This window comes from Protopterus annectens, chromosome 5.part1, assembly GCF_019279795.1.
Source record: "Protopterus annectens isolate FY-2018-M chromosome 5.part1, PAN1.0, whole genome shotgun sequence".
Taxonomy (NCBI): domain Eukaryota; kingdom Metazoa; phylum Chordata; order Ceratodontiformes; family Protopteridae; genus Protopterus; species Protopterus annectens.
Window position 1 is genome coordinate 531,304,702 of NC_056736.1, and position 19,607 is coordinate 531,324,308.

Consider the following 19,607-nt stretch of genomic DNA (forward strand, 5'->3'; position numbering starts at 1 on the left):
TTTAGTAAATGAACTGTCTTCTTGAATCTTTTTCCTCTTGAATATTTGATTTTTTATTTATTTTTATTTGTTTAACATTTGTTGACCGGGAATGTCCGACTAGGTTCCACAGAGCCTGTTTTCAGTGGAGGCCCGGGGAGAAACGCTCCAGATGCATGTCTTAGGACAGATAGTATGATAGTATGGAACTTTATGCTGCTAACAAATAAGAATGCCTCAGTCCTCTGAAAAAAATAATTCAGATTGCTTAATTTTCAAGTTTAATGACACAATGCCCTTTTCAAAGAGAGCCTGAAACAACTTTAGACCACTTTTACTGACTTGGCATGGGGTGCGATAAGATTTCATAAGAGAAGCACTCCATAGTCGAACAAGGTATATCAGTCAGGTATGGTCACATTAGACATCTGTGCAGAAGGAAGTGCCTCTTATTATCCTGTTTGCCTTACACATCACTGTTTAATATGGCTTACTATATGCTTTGTTACAATGAAATATTTGTATTTCAAAGGCTAATCTTGAGTGTCTGTCCTATGTGCTGGTAGTACATTTTTATTGTACCCTTCCTCTGATACACTTTTTTTAGTTTTGTCATATGTGGCAATACATGAATGTCATCAGGAAACAGTTTTGGGTATAACATTTTCTTTTTTTTCACACTTGTTTCATCTCGAAAAATTTGTAGTGTATGCATGAATTTCTCTACTGGACTTTCAGACATGAATAACATAGTGTTTATTTTTACTGTCTCACATCATTTGGTTGTCCAGTTTTCTCTGCTGGGGAACCATCCATACAGAATCTGTCTTCCCTGCGCCTCTGTGGTTTTCATTGGGTGCTGTGGTTTCCTTCTGTGTCCTAGAGACATGCTGTAGGTGAAACAGTTGTCTTCCAAGTGTGTGTGTGTGTGTGTGTGTGTGTGTGTGTGTGTGTGTGTGTGTGTGTGTGTGTGTGTGTGTGTATTGTGATGTAGTAACATTCTATGCAGGATTAGTTTCTCTGCCTTACATCCAGTCAGTGCCAGGATAGGTTCTTGCTGCCCATAAACCTGAACTAGATAAAGTTGTTATTAGAGAATGAATGAATGTGTAACCATGTTTTTCTCATTCCTTCAACGTATAACTATAATTGTTTTCACTGGTTATTCTAACAGTGGTCCTTCATTCAATTTTCAGATGTAGTTATAGGCTCCTGGAAAAAAGATGAAACCAGTGGCAACAACCTAAGGTTTTTGAATTATGTGATAACTATCTCCAACCCAGTGATTGGCAAGTTCACAAGTGCTACAGAAAAACAGGTAATCTCTCTTTCTCTTTTTTCTTTAAGATTGTATGATATGCTTGACTAAAATACATAAACTTGAAGTGGTGAAAATATGATTTGTTTGTGAGAGCATGCATCTAAATGCAGTATTTTTAGATACAGAAATGCATGTTCATATTTGCAGATTAAAATATACACTGTTAAAACTGGTAGAAATATTTACTCTGTGTCAAGAAAGTTTTCACAGATTGTAGCTTCTGTTTATTGCTCAGTATTATGCAGACACAGAGGAACACAAACCTTCTAGGAGAGCATTCCAGAGGTATATCCAGGAATTTACAAATTGTTCACATTACGTTTCTACTGTACCCATATGTAGCATGTATAGATCAAGCAGTGGGATATTGTTGTTCGTGTGGTACCCTAAATGACATCATCTTCCTGCACTTTATCACCTGGTTGTGTTACCCGGACTGCCTTCTGTTTAGAAGTGCTGCATTAGAATAAGTCTGTATATGATAGATGGCAGACTGCTGTACACTACAACATTGTGACAAGCCTGTGTGCCGCATGAGGAAAGCCAGGCCTACAGAGGTCCATTCATTGAAATGTCAGTTAAAAATAAATAAATATGTACTGAAAACTCTGTCTTATTCCTCCTGGCCAGACCCGTCAAGTCATCCCTGAGCACATATTCTTGACATTACAGGATGTAAGGCATTGACGATTTTTATGTTGCTCACAACTAACGCAGGTACCACTGATGTCATTCATATCAACTACCCTACATGCTCTACATTGAGGTAGTCTGAGCCAACTGAAGCCACAGGTGAACTATCACCCTCTCTGTTAATACACCACTGAGTAAAGACTACTTGGTATAACTAGAGAATGCTCTGTCTTTAGTGTTATGGGCAAAACCTAACTGCCAAAACCATATGTAGGAAGTGAAATAATGCATAGTGATGCATTATAGACACATGGATATTAATCTTTAGCAGATAACTATGTATTAAATGTTCCTTGAGCCTAGAAAAAGAAGTTATGTACCTACCATAATGTTCCATGTTAGTTGTCTTCATCTCGCATTCCTTCTTGCTGGTTGGGATCAGAGCTGATTCTCGGCTCCGACTCGGCCATCTTCAATAGCTCGAGAGCTGTTTACTGGCTCGAGGCTACCCCTTATCCCATAATGCCTAGCGATAGCTACCCAGATCTAGTTTGAAATACCTAACTCCAGACATAACAACATAATAAATCAGTCAAGAATCAGTTGACTATACCTGCCATATTCTCTTAAGTCAAAAAGGACACAAGAGAACACACAGGCAGTGAAACAGAAGAAAACTCCTCTCGATCCACTATGACAGAGGGATGGAGGGTGGGACGCAAGAAGGAAGGCGAGATGAAGACAGCTAACATGGAACGTTATGGTAGGTATATAACTTCTTTATGTTACGTTGTCTATCTCGCCTTAGTTCTTGCTGGTTGGGACAGCATCCCTAGCACCTAAAAACCTGGGTGGCTCAGTGGCACAGACTCTTCAGAACAGTGGACCCAAAGTCGGCTCTGCTCCTGGAGACCATATCCAACTTGTAATGAGAAATAAAGGTATGAGGGTTTGCCCATGTGGCAGCTGCACAGATAGAATCCATGGGCAACCTGGATTGGAAGGCTACAGAGGTGGCCAAGGCCCTAGTAGAATGACCTTTCGGTTTAATAGGTAACTCTTTGTTCCTTAACTGATAAATGAAAGAAAGTGTGTGTGACAACCATCTGGACAAGGTTACCTTGGAAACTGGTAGACCTTGTTTGCCCAAGGCGTAAGAAAGGAATAGTTGGTCCGATTTCCTTACTTCTTTAGTTCTGTGCAGGTAAAAACGCAATTGCCTATGAACGTCCAGTTGGTATAGTTTGTATTCTGCCTTGTTGGTATGATTAGGGAAAAACACAGGAAGATCTATAGATTGGTTTAAATTACTTTCTGAGCAGACTTTAGGGAGAAACGAGGGATTAGTCCTCAGAGCAACCCTGTCCTTATGAAAAACCAAGTAAGGAGGACGAACACACAGCGCCTGAAGTTCGGAGACAAGTCTGGCTGAAGTAATAGCTACCAGAAAGAGTGTCTTCAAAGATAGGAACTTGATAGAGCAGGAAGCTGCTGGTTCAAAAGGGGGCAGAATTAAGGAGGTTAGGACTAAATTAAGGTCCCAAGGAGGAGGGGGATCTCTCACTGGAGGCCTAAGAAGAGTTGCCCCTCTCAAAAAAGCTTTACATAGCTTATGAGACATAATGTTAGAGTTCGAAAAACCAACATGAAAGTTAGAAATGGCTGCCATTTGTACCCTGAACGTAGAAGCAGCGGACCCGGAATGAAACAGTAGAGCTAGGAATTCCAAGATTTCATGGACTGGGGCTAAAAAGGGATCCACATTCCTAGTCTTTGCCCAACAAGAAAAATGTTTCCATTTGCTAGCATAAGTTTTCCTCGTTGTAGACTTGTGAGAGGACATGATAATGTCACGGACTGCTGGGAAGCCTGGCTAAGATTGGAAGTGGAGCAACCAAGCTGTGAGCTGGAGAGTTTTTAGGGATTGATGCAACCCGCCTGACTGATGAACCAGGAGGTGTGGAATTGGGTCCAGAATCCAGGGTTGATTGAGAAGGTAACGGTGCAGGAACGGAAACCATATCTGTCGAGGCCAGTAGGGAGCAATGAGGATAATTTTGCAACCCAACGATATTGCTTTTTGTATAAGTTTGAGTATCAGAGGAATGGAGGAAAGGCATAAAGAAGTCCCTAGGGCCAATCGTGGACTAGAGCGTCTCTGGGTGTGTGACCCGGAAGCGGAAGAAGGGAGAAGTAGTTGCTGCATTTACTGTTGAATGAGGTGGCAAAGAGATTGCAGCAAGGCTGTCCCCATTTGCGAAAAAAAAGATTTGCAATTTTCTGATTCAGAGACCACTCGTGAGGCATTAGAATAGCTCTGCTAAGCCTGTCTGCTATGACGTTGGATCTCCCAGGGATGTGCTTCACAATCAGAAAACGTTGGGAAGAAATTGCCCACTGCCAAATTCTGAGTGCTTCTCGACACAGGGAGTAGGACCTGGTTCTGCCCTGCTTGTTGATGTACCACACCACTGACATGTCCGTTGGAATAGCAATGGTCCCAGGAGGAAGAGAGTCTTGAAGGGCTTGCAACGCCAGGAGCACAGCTCTCATTTCCAGGACATTTATGTGCAGATGGTACTCGTGAGGTTGCCACGTGCCTTGGACTGTCCTGCCCAGATAATGCCCCACCCACCCTATCAGGGAGGTGTCTGTCATCACTATGGCTATCGGAGGGGGTTGTATGAAAGGTCTGCCCTGAGTAACTAGTGGGGAGACCATCCACCAAGAAAGATGCCTTTTGCATGCGTCCATGATCATGATCTTGTAAGTCATGGGTAGCTCTTGGAAAGACCACTGCATAAACAGAAGCCACTGAAGAATCCTCATATGAAAGCACACTAGTGGGATTAGGAGAATGGCTGCTGCCATGGAACCCAGAGTTTGAAGGACATACCTAACTTGGATCCTTTTGCTCAGCATCAGAACCTGTACCTGCTGACGAATTGTGGACACCCTTTCTGGTGGTAGCCTTGCAAACATATCCCTTGTGTCTAAGTCTGCTCCTATATAAGTGATAGATTGACAGGGCAACAAGGCAGATTTTTCGAAATTTATTGTGATGCCGAGCTGTGAGCAGATTGTGATTGTGTAGTCCCGTGCTTGTATGAGTTGATGCCTGGTGGTAGCAGTAAGGAGCCAGTCGCCTAGATACGGAAACACCTGGAATCCTTGACACCTCAGGTGTGCCATGACCACTGCCATACATTTGGTGAACACCCAGGGGACTGTGGTGAGACCAAAGGGCAGAGCTCTGAACTGATAATGACTGTCCCCCAGCCGGAAGCGAAGATATTTCCAGGAGTGCCTGTTCATCTTTATATGGTAGTACACATCCTGAAGATCTATAGAGCACATCCAATTATCCTGACCCGGAAAGGGTAGAATGGACTGTAGCTTGACCATCCGAAACTTCGTTCTTTGCACAGACCTGTTTAGTCTGCTGAGATCCAGAATCGGTCTCCAGTCCCCTGTCTTTTTTGGTACTAAAAAGAACCTTGAGTAAGTTCCGGATCCATGCTAGTCTGCCGGGGACTTCCTGGATGGCTCTTTTTTCTAGCAGTTCTGAAACTTCTATTACTACTTGCTCCCTCAGATTGGGTGGAACATCTGGGAGGGTCTTCCTTGACTGTAAAGGAGGTTGAAGGAAGGGAATTTTGTAACCTCTGGTTATAATGGACCGTACCCATCTGTCTTGTGTTAAACTTCGCCAGACTTTTGGGTACAACGAAAGTCTTCCCCCGACTGCCTCCAGAGATGAGCAGCCGGGCAACCCTTTAGGGATGCTGAAAGGGCTTATCAGAGAAGGATTCTCTGTTGCCCTGGTTCTGCGGACCCCCTCTGCCATGAGGGTGGCATCTATTGTTATTGTTTCCCCCTCTGCCACTGGAGGAAAAATCACTACGTGTGTCAGGCAAGGCTCCCTGAGATTTACGGCACCACATCTTACCACTCTTCTAACTTTTGGGGTAGGGTCTAGAGGGAGTGGAAAAATGGACTCCCACGACAGAGAGAGTCTTGCCTTCTTGCTCACACCTAGTCAAAGTGTCTCACCTGTGGTCCAAAAAGAAAGGAACCATCAAAGGGAGTGTTGATGAAGGACGCTCGAAAGGGTTCCGCAAAGTTACACAGCAGCATTCAGGCATGCCTCCTAAGGGCCACCCCAGTACCAGTGGCTCTACTCGCCCCATCGGCTGCATAGGAAATGAGCCTTATGGAGGAGTTAACAACATAATTAAGCATCGCTAGCTTTGAAGCTACCTTGGCTTGTGCTCCCTCAGCTGTTGGATCTTGGAGGGTATCTCCGAGCTCTTTAAGGAGATCCCTTTGAAGTCGGGTAAAATGACACAGGTAGTTCAGTGACCTCATAGAGAAGGTCGCTGATTAGAACATTCGCTTCCCATATCTGTCCATCATCCTAGACTCCTTGTTAGGGGGATGGACAGACAAAGAGGTCTCCGCTAACTCTTTTTTGGTGGCTGCTGCTACCACCATAGCATCAAGAGGGGCACTTTTCAAAAGGAACTGCTTATCCTGGGGTGCTGTAATAAATTTACTAGGTCTCCTCGGAGTTGGTTCCACTGTATCCGGAGCTGATCAAGACTTTCGAGCCACCACTGTCATAAGTGGATCGAAAGGCGGAGACAGCCAGGATATGGAAGGTTGGGAACCAAAGGCATCCAGAAATAGACTCATCCTCAGAAGGTGCTAGGGGATTCCAGTTCCCCCTCTGCTTGAGCATTTCCAGGATGTCTGAGAAGGAAACATCTTCAGAGGGGGATCTCGGGAACCCTTCCGATTCATCTAAGTCTGTATCAGAAGTGACAGACTCAGGGGAGTCAATGTGCTTCCTCTTGCACTTCTTCTTCTGAGGGGGCTCCTCTGAGTGATCAGGGGAGGCTTCAGAAGAAGAGGAAACACCCAATGGGGTGTCCTGGAGCATCGGTTCCCTATGCTTGGGGTCTGGAGGAGAAGCAGAGGTTGGCACAGGCAATACAAGGGATGGAGCCGGTGGGGCTGATAGTGGAGCTGACTCAGTGGCCAGCACACTACGCATGACATCGAAGGCTTCCCTGCCACGATGCAGAGAAATCTCCGGTTCCGAATAAATAGGAATCTTTCTCCGCACCAAGGGAGATGGCTCCGAGGCCAATGTAGGAGCCGAGCTCACCTGCACCGAAGCTCTGAGAGGGAGAACGGGTCAGACAAGGGTCCGATGCCACTCACCCCCCTCGGAGCTGACGAGGGAGCCCCGGCGCCCAGATCCCTCGATGGACGGCACCACCGAGGGAATTGGAGCTGACATCGGAACCGAAGGAGATAGCGTTATCGGAGCCGACGGTTCCACTACTCGAACCCCAACGAACTCCAGCTCTGAACTCATTGGAGTTGGAGGAGGAACATCGAGAGAAGTGGAAATAACCAATACGTGTTGAGGAGGGCTGGACAACAACTTGGCTAGTGCCTGCGACTTTAGCAACCTACTGACCACTCTCTCCACATCATGATCCGACAGCCTAGAGGATCGAGAGGAGTGAGAGGATCGGTGACCATGCTCGCTCTGAAGTAAAGGAGACCAAGGAGCCGAATGCACCGATTCTAGTGAAGGGGACCTCAGCCTCTTGTGGCTCCGCGATGGCTCCGAAACCTCTGATGGAGCCGACAGGGCGATTGTCTTGTCAGTGCCAGCCGGAACTGACGTGGAAGGTAAATCCTGAACCGAAGATGGCTCCAAACTTGGAGTCGACGGCTTAGTGGGTTTAGGGGATTTCACATGCTTTGAGCTCTTGGCCGGTGAATCCTGGGGTTTTAAAAGACCGCTAAGAATAAGCTTATTCTTACGCTCCTGCAGGACTCTTGGACTAAAGGCATGGTAGATAGAACAAGAGTCCTGCAGGTGCACAGCACCTAAACAGTAGACGCAAGAAGTGTGCCCATCTGTCAGAGACATTTTCTGACAGCATGAGTCACACTTCTTGAACCCAGAAACCTTGGATTCCTTTGACATCCTTGAAAGTAGAAGGAAAAAACAATTATAACAATAACAACCAGAAGCAATATACAGTCTACAAAAAACACACTACTATAAAGACTATAGCTAAAGGTTTTTTTTTTTTTTTTTTTTTAAGATAATAGGAAAGCCTCTAACTTAAACGGCTAGCCTATAAGAGAAAGGTAGAAGGAAAAACCTCTAACTTAAATGGCTAACCTGAGAAGAAGAGGTAGGGGGGAGAACTCTCTAAGTTAAATGAGTTCTACAAGAAAAAGGAGGGATACTACAAGCTAAACAACTAACTATCACAAAAAACAAGACTATCGTTAATAATAAAATACTAGAAGGGTTGAATTCTAGTGAAGAAAGTTATACAAAAAACTTTATACGAGCCTGAGCCAGAAAAATGACACCTCACAGCTGAAACGGCAGACGAGATCTGGGTAGCTATCGCTAGGCATTATGGGATAAGGGGTAGCCTCGAGCCAGTAAACAGCTCTTGAGCTATTGAAGATGGCTGAGTCTGAGCCGATCTCGGCTCCGATCCCAACCAGCAACAACAAAGGCGAGATTGACAACTTAACAGCCAATATTTTACCCACAATCAAAGTACCAGCATTAATACCATAACATTTAGATTTCAATAGCTGAACTATTCATAGTGGTCATTTTCTATATAACTGCACACAAACTATTAACTGTTTTTGCCTATACTGCTTGTGTATAAATGCCTATGTCTACAAAATGGTTACCTTTTATGAAAGTTTCAGGGAGTGTTGCCACTATAATTGTTTATAAAACACATTTAGATTGTGCTGCCACTCCTAAATGCAAAGGAGTTAGCTGCATCTTGGTGCCATGTTAAAACCAGAAGTCATTTTAACTGAAAGAAACACGGTATCAAGTCATTGTTTGGTAAATACTATAATTAGTAAATTTCAAAAAATCCATTCTGATCTGTATTTAACTCTGACTTTCAAAGAAGCAGAGAGTAACTGTTTTTTAGTTATTGTTATGACATTTCTAGAACAGGACTCCTGGATAGTCTATCTTTTTTTACTGCATATTATATCAGCTAATAATAATTAGGGAGTTCAGTCAACAGAAGCTTTATGTGCACATCTGTCAAGACAAGTAAATTATGTATATTTTGCTACAAGCTGTATTATAAAGTGTTGACATTTTTTGATAAAAAGCATTATTATTGGCTTTTATTTCATCAGAGCATACTGATGATATCATTCAGGTATATAGTAAGCTTCTCAGCCTGAAGAATGATGCAAAATGTATACGACTGATACAGAGCATCTAAATAGCTGTATATGCCTGGTGGTACCTAGCAATACAGAACCATATTTCTGAAAGTCATTATAAACATTATAGCAAATTTTTCAAAACAATATGTCATAGCCCTCCACTGCAGAATGTGCTTAGTTGACAATTCAGGGATATAAATACACATAGGCAACTTTATTTTCATGTGGTGTACTTCACTGTTGATTAGTTTAAATAGGGTTGGCCAGTCATAATTCCTTTGACAAAAAAATCCTTATTTGTTAGAAATATATAGAACTTTTACTTGTGATATAATAACTATATAGTAAGAATGAATTCAATATCATTAGGGTTACCACCTGTCCCACTTTGCGAGGGACAGTCCCTCTTTGGGCAGTTGTGTCCTGCAAAAAAATTGTAAAAATGGCAAATGTCCTGAAATTTTAGGACAAACATATTTTCTATATTTTATGTAATAGTTGCATAAAACAGTTATTCTGTATCTGAAACACCTAAATGTTATAAGAAACAGAATAATCAACTAAAACGCTACAAGAATAAGCTTTTATTTAGGCAAAAAAGTGAAGTTATGTGCTTTGTACTAGCCATGGGTATGTTTTAGCCTGCAAAAACTGACATTTGTACCAAAAATGTCCCACTTTGGGGATTTGAAAAGGTGGCAACCCTAAATGTCATTGCTGATTTCTAACCACTGTGAAGAAGTCATGTACCACTTCAAATTCAAAATTAGTATAATGCCAAATGTCAGACTATGCCAGTGAAGATTTATGAACTCCCTGCATTTTGTAGTTGTGTATAAAATATCTCATCTCAGTCCACCTTTGAGATTTCATTACAAAGCCTTCAGGCTGAAACAGTGGGGTACTCAGCATATTGCTGCTTCTATGTCATGTTGCAGCTGAAAAGAAATATTTTTTTCTGGCAATATATATATATGGATTCAGTTCAGAAGCTCGAAATACTGAAATCTCGAATTTCAGTAATCTTGAGCCTAGGAAGTGGAATCCACAAAACAATGAAAACTAAAAAAACGCGAAATTTAAAACCTCGAATACCGGAAGTTTTGAATTTTGTGGTTTTACTGCACACACACACACACAAACACACACACTCACACACTCACACACTCACACACTCACACACTCACACACTCACACACTCACACACTCACACACTCACACACTCACACCATCCACCACACAAACACACAGAATCACTGTACTACATGAAAGCAGAAGTGCAAGCCCCCCTGCTCCCCCCATGTAGGGGGCTGCACCCCCCACACACACCCCCTACTTAAATATTCTCACTCTGAGGTTGCACTACATACAAACACACACAAAACACCACCACACAAGCTACTTTCTCTTCACTCACACACATCACAGCAACAAAATACACTGACACACACCACAGCCCCTAGCCAAACCCCTTAACACACACACACTTACCTGAATACATAACTATAGCGGAACTTTAGAAGCGCAAAATTCAAAACCTCCGGTATTCGAGGTTTTGAATTTCGCACTTCTAAACTTTCGCTGTTATGTGGATTTGGCTTCTTGGGCTCAAAATACTGAAATTCGAGATTTCAGTATTTCGAGCTTCTGAATGGAACCCATATATATATATATATATATATATATATATATATATGTATATATATATATATATATATATATATATATATATATAGGATTTTACTTCTAATGTAATAATTTGAAAAACATACTTTATAGACCATTATTGTATTCTTTATACTGGGAATAAGTTAAATACAACTCTTCTAATGAAAGCTGAGAATAACGAAACCCGACTGTAACAAAGAAGCTATTTGAACTCTTACATTTGGCACCTGTATAAAAAAGCTACATCTGAGGCTGCGGTGGTGCAGCAGTTAGCATTGTCGCCTCACAGCAAGAGGTTCTCCCATTCCATTCTTGGCTGGATCACCTTCTGTGTGGAGTCTGCATTTCCTCCCCGCAGTCGAGTGACGTTAAAGACATGCAGATAGGTGTGAGCATGAATGGGCATCGGGCTGGCAGCTCAGCACAGTAAAAATACACTGTCAATCATTAACGGACCGTAGTTCCGCTGTGGTGACCCCTAACCGGGAAAAGCCGAATGAAGATTTATATAAAAAGCCACATCTCAACTTTCATTTAAGATTACATTGTGAAATTTCAAGTAATAACAAGACGCTTACTACAAAATCCAGCAACGACTGCTATTCTTGCTTGATAAATGTAATCCCACTACTTTAGCTGGTTTAAGCCATGTCATTTTAACAAATATTGAAAATGAAAAAAAAAATCTGGTGAAATTTATAAGATTTTACTTATGGTATAATGACAGTTTAAAGATAGTTGTTAGTGCAGGTGATTACAGCTATGAGAGGTCAGCTGTTAATGAGTTACTTCCTGTGGTACAGGGTTTGCTTCCCTCAGCCTTCATTTGCCTGTTGTGTGACTTTGAGCAAATCACTTGACTACACAGTGCTTTGAGGCAGTTGTGAATTTGCCCTAGATTCCTTAACAGTCTTTTTAACTGCATGCGCAGTATATACCCATGAGCCTAAAGATAAAGCATTCCAAGCAGAAGCTAAAAACTGTCCCTAAATTGAAACTGAGCTTAGTGAAAAATGTCATTGTAACAGCAATGACACATGACCCCCACCTTGCCTTTGATATCTGCATATAAAATAATATTCTACTCCTCTTCTAAGATTCCATTATGAAACTTAAAAAAAAGATCAGGGAGTTCATTTTGAAAATACACCTAAAACTGCATTTCTGTCCATATGGATTGTAATGTAGCTACTCCAATCTATGTCTTCTTCCCCACAACATGAAATTTTTGCCTGGTGAAATACAGATGTTTACTTCTAATTTAATAACAACTCAGTAAAGATGTATTTAAAAATCCAAAACTCAAGAGACAAACCACGTAAACAAAAAAAACGAGCTTTAAGAAGCAGTTCACTGGGAAGGTTGTTTAGTAATATTATTGTTGTTTAATAATGTAAAGGTTTTAAAATGGTGTCGACAAACTTTGCACAAGCATAAGTTATCGAACCTCAGCCATCTACAATAGGCCGAAAGGGGGGGTCATAAATGGATTTATGGATTTTAGGTATGCCGAAAAGGACAGGTAACTTGGGGGCTAGCATCATCAAATACTGATACACATCTGTATCCGATAAGGGGGGAGGTCTGGTTTTCATGGATTATTTTTTTGTATGTCGAAAAAATGCTAAAGCTGTTGAACACTGACTTTTATGTATTGGTGACAATTAACGAAGTTAATACAGTTTATTCTAAGATAAGAAGTACTGTTGAGGACTTATTTTTGGAGAGGTTTATTGATACAGATGTGTATCAGTATTTGATGATGCTAGCCCCCAAGTTACCTGTCCTTTTCCTTTTCCGATGTCTTCCCAAACAAGCACTTAAAATTTCTCAAAGTGTTGCCAACACTGCAAAATAGTTTGCAAATGGGAGACCAGTTATCAAATCCTGTTCTGAAACTCAAATTCTCCAGCAAGGACTGGACCAGACAAATGCTTGATGCATTCATCATGGACTTACCCTCAATCCCAATAAATGCAGTATAGTTTCCTTATGTAAATCTGGCATCACTATGACATATCACATAAATGATAACCAGATAAATATGACAAAGTCATCAGGGACATGGATCCTACATTGATAACAAGCTCTCCTTTTTCCACCATGTCTCTGTCTTTGTTAGAAAATCATGGACCTTACACAACTTTATCATTTGTGATATCTCCTCAAGGTACAAAGACCATGTATTAATTGCATGAAAAACTAACCTTCAGTGCACTAAACTCCGCTTTTCCACTCCAGCCCCCCACCCTCTTTAAATTGTTACTCAGCTACCTCATGGATTCCTTCTCCTACTCAGTGTTAAGATGTCTGCTAAAAACCCATCTAATCAAGTAATATATGTATGTGTGGGTGTGTACATATATAATTTAACTTCCTCTAATTTAAATTCCACTTATATAGACATTGCCTGATGACAGCACTCAAACATTAATCAGTAAGTTGGTTGTCATATATCTGCCATCTGTGTCACAGAAATACTACTAATATTACATTTTCTGAACATTATTTTGAACAAATGCCTTCACTTTTCTCAGTGTAATCAGAATGTGATTTATTATATTTGAATTAAACTAGAGAAATATTTATATGTTGAATTTTTGTATTGCTATGTTTACCGAAATATAAAAATCTAAGCTCATTACTATATTTATACTGTTGGTTCATTGCCTTATTAGCACAACATGAGAGGATAATCACGTGAATAGTCTATTAATGTAGTCAGTATTTATGAATATAGTAAAGGAATGAGAAGTGCTCACCATTTTATGCTGATTTTTCTGCATCAGCCTAGAATAAGTATTCGTTAACTGTAACAGTAGGCAAAAGTATATTTTTCACACACATCTGATTGATCATGATGCAATTGACATGGTAAATGAAACTCGCAAATAATTCTTATCTGTGTTTTTTGGCACTTTGATATTATAATATTATAAGCTCCTTGTAGTTAATTCCTTAAGATACAAAAGCAGTTGTGAAGCAGTGAGTCCAGTGCAAAATAAGCAATGTATTAAGAGGCCAGTAAAAAACATTAACTCTTTAACTGAATCATTGCATTTTCATTTCAAGACTTCAGATAAAATTCCACAAAAATTGTTGTCTTTATATATAAAAAACTCCACCTGTTAATTATACACCATCTAATAATAGTCAAACACTCGTTAAAACAAATTACAGATGTAAAAAAAGTAAACAAGTAAGAAGTAAACAGTACTTTTTCTTTATAAGAGATGCTATAAATAAGTAAATGCGGCATCCTGTATATGAAATGAAAAACTAGTAAATCTCTAAATGTTAAAAATTGATACATATAACACTTTTCACGTATAAAAAATGTTATATAGGTGAATAAAAACTTAAAAGTTTTCTGCATTTAAACCAGCAAAATATTACTCTCTTTATTGCCATCTAGTGACCAAAACACAAAAATGCAGGTGGATATATAGAAAAAAAAAGAAAGTATAGAAATGTTATAGGTTCATAGGTAGGTACTAGGTTATTGGCCCTAGGGCCTGTATAAGCCTAGCCAAAAAGGTACCCTGGCTTTCGCTACCCAAGAAAATTATTTTCCTGTGCCACTGTCGAGCAGAGCCACAGAAGTGAATTTCCTATTTCCCATCCAATTATCAAGATTTTTCTTGAAGAGTGCTAATGAGGAGCTTTGTTTGATATAGATAGATAGTTTGTTCAGAGTATGGGGAGTCTCTGGGACAGGAATTGATCCCCCCAGCATGTACTGTTTATTGTGGTGACCAGGTTTAGGTCCGTAGAACTTGTAGCTCGGAGTGATTTCTTTAAGTGGAGCATGTCCAACAGCTCTGGGTTTGACATAGCTTTGTATGTTAGGCAGAGATTGCCTCTGAGTAGGCGATATGCGACGGAGTAAAGCTGGAGTTTTTTGAGATTGTCTGTGTAGAGCATTTGTTTGAGGCCGGCAATCATCATTGTGAGGTATTTCTGCTGCCTTTCCAGTTGTTGTAGATGTCTTGTGACTTATATTCCAAAAGGGGCGTTGTACTCTATAATGGGTCTAATGAGTGATGAGTAGAGAGGAACAATGACCTCTTTCTTCTTGGATGAGAAACCTTTTGTGATGAGGTGTGCCACATAGAAGGATTTCCTGACTACTGTGACGATGTGATTATCAAAGGAGAGACTACTGTCCACCTGTGTCCCAAGGTCTCTTATTACACTTTCGGTGTTAAATAGACTACCGCCTATGTGGTAGTTCATGAGTACAGAGTTTTTACCAAAGGGGATGACAATGCACTTTTTGGCATTGAGCTTGATGCCATGGCTTTGACACCAGGCATCTGTCTCAGTGAGGCCCTTTTGTAGGATGTCCACATCGTTAGGAGTTTCGATTATGGCTCCTAGTTTGCAGTCATCTGCGAACTTTCTTAGCCAAAGACCTTCTGTGTTAGTCTGAACTTCAGAGAAGTAGATACCAAACAGAAGAGGACCCAGGACTGTACCCTGTGGTACTCCACTTGTCACTGGTCTGAAGTCGGATTTGGAGTTACTTTCACAGTGTGATTTCTGTCAGTGAGCCAGTTGGCAACCCATCTTGTGACATATAGGGATTTATACCTACTTTAGTGAGTTTATCTATAATTCCAGAGTGGGGGATGGTGTCATATGCCTTGGCGAGATCTAGATAGGCTGTGTGAACCACCTTACCCTCATCTACGGCTTTGGTGACTGCTTCAAAAAAGTCTATCAGGTTTAGGAGACATGATCTGCCTTTTACAAACCCGAACTGGGTAGGGTCCAGAGTATGGAGATTACCAATGTCTTTGTTTATAAGTTCCATGATGATATGTTCCATGGCCTTGCAGACCAGGCTCGTCAGACTAATGGGGCGGTAGTTCCTGGGGTACGTGGTGGCTCCCCCTTTGTGAAGTGGGATAGCCGTTGCTGTGCGCAATTCAGTGTGCACAAAGCCTGAGGTGAGGCTATGATTGAACATGGTAATTAGGTGGCGTGCCAGTTTCTTCTGTAGTTTGTGTAGAATGCAGCCTGGGATGTTGTCATGTCCCATGGGTGCTGTGTTCTTGGTTTTGGAGTGTGTGGTTTTTACCTGTGCAACTGTGATTACAGGAACTTTGCATTCTTACGGTATAGAGATGGGTCCTTTAGTGGGTGAGAGGGGGGTAAAGTTAGCACTGAACCTGTCTTCCAGGATGTTGGCTATATCAGTTGGGTCTGTATATGTAGTACTATTGTGCTGTAACTCAGAGCAGATCTGAGTGTTGCCATTGAGATGCTTGACATATATATAGAATGCTTTATGATTGTCTTTAGAATCAGTGGCGATTTTGTTTTCGTAACTAGCTTTGGAGGATTTTATGAGGGATCTCAGCTTCTTACTGAGGCTGACCAGGGAGTTCCTCCAATCATGGGATTTTACTCTTTTTTGCAACAGTTTCTTTCTTCTGTTGTATAGTTTGTTTATGGCAGGGGATCACCAAATTGACTTCATTTTTTTGGAGAATAGCATCTTGGTTCAGTTAAGGAAAGCATGATCCATGCACTCGTGTAAGTGCCTATAAAGTGCATTTGTGTAAGATTCAGCAGTCATACCTCTATTGTCTGTCTGCATGGGTGTATACCTATACTAAATAATTCACAATCTAGCTGCTCTCATTTTTAACACCAATCTTATACTTAAATTCTCATTTAGTCTTGAGCTTTTGTTTGCTTCCAGGATTAATTGCCAGTACAGTTCACAATACTCAATTTTGTTTTCCCAAGAACCCCCCCCCCTTAAAATCAAAATGAACTACTTCTATCACAAAAAAAAAAAAAAAAAAAAAACCATTTTGCATTGGTCAATCTTTCAAATGCTTTATATAAACTATTTTTGTCATCCTTAGTTTTTATATCATAGTAATGTTCATATATTCTTCTCCTTAAGGTTCTTTTTGTTTTACTAATATAGAATGCATTACAACATTCGCAAGTAACCAAATACACTATACTCTGACTATTGCAATTAGAAAAGGAAGTTGCTTTAACAACTTTGTTCCTACTTGTCAGAAAAATACTTTGTGGGCAATATAGGCACACTGGGCACACGCACCACACTTAAATGTACCCATCTTTTTATTGCCGTTAGTCTTAACCTTACGTTCCACCAGGTCCTTTATATTCTAGGCCCTCCTGCAAGTTATACTGACGGGATTCTTAAAAAGCACATCTAAATCAGAAAACTGGGAAAATTTCTTCCACTCATCCCTAATGATCTTAGTAATTACTTTGGCATCACCATTATAATCTATGACAAAGGCACTGTCCATACTAACACCTTTCACTATTATTATTATTCATTATTTTTACCCTTACTAACATTTTCACCAGCTTCACCCAAACCTAGTATGGGCTGATATTTATCTTTTCTACCCACTGTAACTTCTTCCTCTACCTGATCTATTAGTTTCTCTGGGTATTTCCTTTCAGGAAACATACTCTTCAAATGTCTACATTCTTTGACAAAATCATTGCCATCTGATATCAGTCTACTTATACAGACATATTGTCCTTTTACTATGTTCCTTAGAAAGTATTCTTCCTATGAATCTTAGACTTAAACCTGTTCTCCTTAACAACTTTAGTAGTAGACACATCCTAATAATTTATAACTTCTTCATTTATTTTGTGGGTGAATCTTAGAAAGTGGGTAGTTCCATTAATATATGTAATAAATTCCATTAACTTTTTTTTGGAATCTACCCACAAAATATAAATGTCATCCAGGAATCTCTTGTATGAAGTCCAACATCCAGTATAATTTGAATTATAAATATATTTTTCCCATACATAAAGTACTAGGTTGGCTAAAGTGGGGGGGCACAACTAGCCCCCGTAGCTACTCCAGACCTTTGTTGGTAAAATTCTCCTTCAAAAATGGAGAAAATTATTTTTTAACACTAAATTCATAAGGTCTGCAACAAACCTGAATATCATTATTAGACAAGCACTTCCTTTCCCTTGACTCTTCTTTGAACCAAACCATACCTTCATTATGGGGTATACTGCTGAATAAATCCATCATATCTGTGGTTACAAAAATAATCTCATTTCTATAAACCTTACTTTTAAGATGCCTTAGTAGGTCCCATGAGTCTTTTAAAATATTTTCATTTCCACCCCACAGTTTATTTTATCTTAAAATCCAAATATTTTTCAAGGGGATGTGTCATGGACCCATTTGCCACAAGTATTGGCCAATGGGGGGATTTTCCAAATATTTGTGTACCTTTGGAATACCAAACAAGGTTGGAGTCACAGGGTCAGCATTATGTAAGTAGTCAGAAATTTTATTTAAAAAGCCATCGCAGTATAACTCTCTAAGAACAAAGTCAGTCTTATGATAGGCTAAATTAATCTCATTCTTAGATACTATAGTGTACTTCTGAGTGTCATTAAGAATTTCCATCATTTTGGGTTGGGAGGGTGGCCTAATGGTTAAGGTGTTTGCTTTACAAACACAAGGTTCAGGGTTTGAGTCTCACACGGGATAATTGGCTAGGCTTACAATGGCTCACAAGGGCAGTTAGCCTAATACTAACCTATGAACCTATCATTTACCAGTATGAATAATACTATCCATAATCACTGTCTGTCCCCCCGTCCAGCTTCATCACCATAAGGTTCTGGTTTCCTTGAATATATTTTACTAAATTTTTCTCTTCCACAGTCAAATTAGACTTGAACTTAATTTCAGTAAGCCCTTTCCTTAGTTGACTCTCCAAAACAATTTCCAGGTTTTTTAATTGTGGATGTAAAGGGGGTTATATGTTCTTTTCTAATATAACCTCTGTTTCAGGATATTTGTTCCCAGCAAACAATATTTCAAAAATCTTCTTCCTCAAAAAAAGCTTCATATCTATCAATATTTTACTAATGCCACCCTTCCTTCCTTCTAGGGACAAAAGTAAACCCCTTAGAAAACAATGTAAAATAAACATCGGTAACTACCTCTGAACTATAATTATAAATATTGTAGCTGCCTTTCACATATTTAACCCCTTCTTTAATTATTTGAATTGCATGATGAATTTGAGAAATTCCAATAGTTTAATTAAATCTTTTCATAGTTGTAAAACACTATAACTGGTAATGGTTCAATCTAAAATATGGAATGGGGTTAAGTTTTAATGAATCACAAATTACTTTTCTGCAAGAAACTCACTGTAGTCAATTACAGTAAAACAAGCTGAATCCTTCTCTATATGAAGTTATGGCCCGGGCTTCATTTAAAAGTAATCACTTTATGGATGAAAAATGTAATAATACCTGAAATATTTAATAAAAGTGAAGAACAAGATGGATAATACAATATAATAATAAAATCTGGACCCCTCTTTGACTTGCACTGGTTTTCTGGTATGTACAGTGCTCCTAACATTTATGTTGAGGAGTAGTAGACTAGACTTGTTCTATTGGGCTAATAGGCTGGTACAGGGTTGAGGAGGAGATGGGCTGGTGTTGACTGGGTGTTCAACATCAAGTCCTGGGTTGGGGTAGATGCCTCTGGAGAGTTACAGTTGGAGCTTTAACTGCAGTAGAAGTTTAAATAGTTTAGTTAAGATTTTGTTTTGTTTTTGAAAGGATTGTGATTTTGGGTTTGGAGGGAGGGGTTTGATTGTGAGATAACCTATGCAACTACTGTTATATAGGTTGGGAGCAATATTAGTGGTAAATGGTGACAGCTGGTGTGGTATTCATGTTGTGGATAGGGAGCTGCGATTTA

The 19,607-nt window shown here is 40.1% G+C and overlaps 1 protein-coding gene across 2 annotated transcripts in view; it reads left to right on the forward strand.

The window, feature by feature from the left end:
- The window catches only part of GRAMD1C (GRAM domain containing 1C), a 961,713-nt gene that overhangs the window by 489,936 nt on the left and 452,170 nt on the right, over positions 1–19,607 (forward strand). For both annotated transcript variants that reach the window (XM_044073151.1, XM_044073150.1), the window contains one exon: positions 1,176–1,297. In XM_044073151.1, coding sequence (XP_043929086.1) covers positions 1,176–1,297 — 122 coding nt within the window. The remainder of the gene's footprint in view (positions 1–1,175; positions 1,298–19,607) is intronic.